The sequence below is a fragment of the Tupaia chinensis genome, unplaced genomic scaffold, assembly GCF_000334495.1.
Source record: "Tupaia chinensis unplaced genomic scaffold, TupChi_1.0 Scaffold000096_1, whole genome shotgun sequence".
Classification (NCBI taxonomy): domain Eukaryota; kingdom Metazoa; phylum Chordata; class Mammalia; order Scandentia; family Tupaiidae; genus Tupaia; species Tupaia belangeri.
Window position 1 is genome coordinate 5094005 of NW_006159558.1, and position 4864 is coordinate 5098868.

The window sequence follows — 4864 nt, forward strand, 5'->3', positions numbered from 1 at the left end:
AGTTACATATCTGCACACACACACACACACACACACACACACACACACACAGAGAAATGCGCTGTGATACTGGTTTGCTAGTCTTCTTTCCCCATTCTCACATAGTCATTCTATTTTATCTATTAGGTTTTTATCTCCAGTGAGAGCCTTTCTGAAGAAGCATCGACTAACATACAGTGGGTCTTCAAAAAGTTCACAAAAAAATGCACATTATAAAAAAATGCATGCATTTCAAAAACTTTTTTGCACTAAAATAAACTCATATGTTTAAAATAATTATTAACTTACTTTATTATTATTATTATTTTTAATTTGACCAGAGAGACTGAGAGAGGGGAAAGGATTATTATTTTTAATTTGACCAGAGAGACTGACAGAGAGAGGGGAAAGTCAGAAAGCAAGTTGCCAGGTCCGGGACTCAAACTATGGTCGGCTATGTGGGAGTCCAGCACATCAGCCACCATGCCACCTGCCAGCCCATAAACTCATATTTTCATTCTATGTTTTTTTGTGTGAACTTTTTGAAATCCCCTTTTGTATGCATCTGCTAACATACAAACCAATTAACACTGACTACCACGTACAACAACCCAAACCAGCAACCTGCATCAACAGCCTTATGCTGACAAGCAATGTATTTCAACTACTGCTTTAAGAAAGATAGGAATTCATGATTCAAAAATGTGTTCAATAATCAAGCCACTGTATGTGTTCGAGGTCATGTTAGAGACAAAGACTAACAAAGAGCTGCACTGATCCTAAACTAAAACCTGCATCTGTATCAGAGATACACCCCTCTCCCCTTTTACTCACAGACACAGAGGGCTCATCAGACTCTTCACAGCAGTACTGACCTTGGGATTGATTACGAAGTAAGTTTTCACCAGGTGCTGTTTTAAGTATGGATCCCTGATGTCACCATCTCCCTCCTCGACTTTGTAAGCTCCATTCAAGTGTTCCAGGGTGACTGAAGAAATGTGAACACGTCTGAAATTTCATTTCAAAAGCACATCAAGACAAATAAGGGTAAATGGGCAGGAAAACTGGAATTTATATTGCATTAATCACTGCTCTGGAAAGAATGTATAAAAATAACAGTCATCATAGAAAGTTGCTCTCCGAGTTCATAAGCTGCTCATACTGGGGGCATCCCTGCACCACAGAAACCTGCACGGTGGGAGTGGTGAACGCTAGCAAGTAACGCTTGACCAACGACGCCCTGTGTGTGAGGACATCCTTCGAAGCGCATGGCAGGGGCATTTCTGGAGCCTTTCTGATCTACATGAAAGTGGTTGTCATGCTAACCACTTGCTCTCAGCCTTTGCTTCGAGACTCTTCTGTCTGAAACACGCTCAGAGATGGACTTACAGTTGTTCGCTTTAACAGGAGGAGTTTCGAGGTCACGATACTAGAGACATGCCCTACCTGGACTGCTTTACAAACATCTTTAACTCTGGTCCCTAGCCATGAATTTGCCAACAATACAAAGCTATAATTTAGGACCTGATGTCCCCAACTTTTGACTATGGGTCATGGGGTGGCTGCATCCAAGCTTGAATGTCCACAATTCTCTGATGAATGTAAGAGGGCTCTGGACACAGGTGACATATACGGACAGAGGTGACAGCAATAACTGAAAGTGCAGGGGTGGCCAGCCTGCCGACCTCGCGTGCCTAACTGCTGCCCGGTCCAAGGAGAAACCGTGTGATGGGCCTTACCCGGGGACCCCTCCAGCTTCCATGTGGTTGGCCAGGGTCACGTCATGTGACCACACATCATACTGCCACTTCTGCAGACCAATCACACCGCACAGTACATTCCCAGAGTGCACGCCCACACGCATGTTGATGTCAACTCCGGTGGCATCTCGCACTTTCCTGAAGAGAAGGGAGAGAACATGACCCAGTAACACCCTCTCCTTCCTTTAACTCCTGGCCCATTTTCCTGGCATTTATTGTTCGGGATTTCTCAGACTGTCGGAGATGCTGCTATGAATTCTTCCTGTGGCAGAAGGCTCCTGCTCTGAGCCAGGAGAACCTGTTTTTCTCCCTAGACATTCCCAGATTAGACCCAAAGCTCCAACGCTTTGGCCAGCAAAGCCGGATCAGGCCAGCCAGAGCCAGGCAGCATTCAGCTGTGGCTTTTACTTTGGCAACTACTACGCAGCAAGCATCTTCCTGGTATTGGCACCTGCTCCAGGCTTTCATACAGAATCACGTGGCCTTAGCCTGTCGTGTCAGAGGTGGTCTTGGATGCCACTGGCAATCCTAGTGCTTCAAACAATGGATACTTTCTGCAAATAAGAGAACAATACAGCTCATTCGTGACCCTAATAATGACTTTTGCCTGAGTAAGAAATCTTCTTAAATGCCTTTGAGGTTGAAGCTTTTCCATTGTACACATTCTTTAACAAAAAAAGAAAAACTTACTCTTAAAAAGCTTTAACAATGTACAAGGTATAATGAGAAAGAAGCTAATTAAAAAATACTTTGAAAAATACATTAGAATCCTATCACCAACTCATTAACGAGAAAGATGAAGAACTTCAATGAAGGGAACAGAAACATAAATGCTTACTTATTTCTGCCAGCTAAGTACACTTATCAATCAGAGTAAATTGTGAAAGTCTGTAGGGAGATGTCTGACGTTAGGTAGAGAGACTGCCCGCGAGGAAACGGAGGGGTGCAGAGATGCCGACTGAACGTAGGACGCCAGGTGTGCAGGGTGGCCCACCGGATGACTAACGTCAAGCCCACACAGGCACGGACAGCATCTCATAAAATAGTATCATTTTAGCACGGTAAAAGTGATGCAGAAATGGATGTAAAAGTAAGTGGCATCCTGAAGAAAGAACATAGGATGTTTTCCTTCGCTTTCCTTTCCTTTCCCTCCCTTCTTCCTACCTTCATTTCCTTCCTTCTTGTTTGTGCAACAAACAAAACCCTCAATAACCCTTGACCCTATGACCCTACCATGGGCGCCTGGCCCTGCGGTGTCAAAAGACCCCCTCTGGACTTTGGCTATGAAGGGTCCTCTCTTTTGCCTGCTCCCTACCCCCTCAGCTCCCTCTCCTGTCAGGACATGGGTGTCACACGGTCAGCTTGCCATGTTCTTCCAACCCCGGGGAAAGAAATAAGAACACTGGTCTCCCCTTCCAGGCTGGCTGGCAGGCCCCACTTCAGGTCCAGTTATCCTGAGGGCGTTGGCACTCCCCGTGTATCCACCTCAACCCGAGTCAGCCCCATGAGGACATAGATCTTTGTCCAGGTGGTTCGTATACCCAGCCGTGGGTTCAGGACCTGATACAACAGTGACACTTCAAACAGCTTTGTTAACTGAGGCCATTTACAATTTTTATTTATTTGTTTATATTTTTACTTTTATTGCCATGGGCACATGCACTTTCTGGAGAGAGAAAGACAGAGAGATAGTGAGAGGGAAAGTGAGAAATCAACCCCCAGGAGGATGGCCATGCCACAACCCACTCTCCTTCTGGGATTTTGGGCATACATGTACACATGCCCAGAATGATTTTCAAGCCACCAGGTCTGGGACTCAAACCACAGTGAATCATGTGGGAGTCCAGCACCTTAACCATTATATCATGTGCTGGTTCCAACTAAGGCCATTTTTGAAGGGTTTACTATGATTCAGTCTTTGAGAGATGATACTCCTAACAAATTTGTTACAGAACCTACAAGTGCTCTTAAGACTTTGTGTTGTTGAGAGAGAACAGTCCCAACCTCATGGCATTTCTTTTTACTCAGATAGGTTAACAGAGAGACAAGGAAGAAGAGAAAGGGAGAACAAAGCTTCTAAGGTGGCCATTTGACAGAACAGACTCATTAATGAGTTGTCTAGTTAAAACATTAAAAACAATCTCCAGGTCCATGGTGTCTTGCTTAGAAAATTAAATTGATCAAGAGCTAGAATTGGCCAAAAGTTCTCATGCATGTAGATGCACTTTATATGATTTATTGCAAATGTTAAAATAATTGCTGGAACTTACAACAAACTTTCTAGTTCAGGAAAAACTTCACTGTGTTTTATAAAATAATATATACTAATAATAATGTGTTTTATAATAATAATATATAATGTGTTTAATAAAATCAAGGTCCTAACTATTACTTTCTTGACTGAAAACAATTTACATTTTTTATGACAAGGAAAAATAAACTTTCTAAGCATTGAGCTAACTGCAGCAGAAGAGCCTCACGACCGTGCCTTGGCTAACAGAAACCACGGCACTGAGAAGTGGGGGCGGGAACACGGGGAGAGCGGGCAGGTGCTGCAGGTTCCTAGGGAGCGTGAGGCGATATGGCGAAATCCAACTATCAAGTGTATATTTTTTCCTCACCAGCTAAAAAGCTAAATTCCTAAACTCATGTCCATCCTAAGGCTCCATAAATGAAAGCAGTTATTTCCGATGAACTGGTGATGCCCCCAGTGGGCTGAGTGAGGATTCTTTCTTCTAAAAGTTCTTCTGCATGCTGGAATCACTTGGACATAATGAAATTGGAAAACAACCGAATCAAAAACAGAAATTAAGCTCCAGGAGCTAGGTGGGTGATTCGATGTTATTGATGAACATAATTTCGTCCTTCATAAAAATTCTTTTCCAAATCTGAAAAGGAAATGAAGAAAGATGCCTTCCCCCACTAGGACCCAATTCACCTTGTGTTTAAAATGAACACGGAAACCACTTCCAAAGACTGGCTACAAATTTGAGAAAAACTATCCACTCCACTATTTGGACTCACTTATGTCTAGACTCAAAGAGCCATGAGCAGTTACTTGTTTTTGAAAAAAAGTTTAAAAAACGTGTTTCTTGACTCAGAGAAGACAAGTGATTGACTTAGGG

The 4864-nt window shown here is 43.2% G+C and overlaps 1 protein-coding gene across 1 annotated transcript in view; it reads right to left on the reverse strand.

The window, feature by feature from the left end:
* Positions 1-4864, reverse strand: part of ADCY2 (adenylate cyclase 2) — a 393152-nt gene that overhangs the window by 97279 nt on the left and 291009 nt on the right. The window contains exons 8-9 of the mRNA XM_014585843.1: positions 1719-1877; positions 855-987 (exon numbers count right to left, since the gene is read on the reverse strand). Coding sequence (XP_014441329.1) covers positions 855-987; positions 1719-1877 — 292 coding nt within the window. The remainder of the gene's footprint in view (positions 1-854; positions 988-1718; positions 1878-4864) is intronic.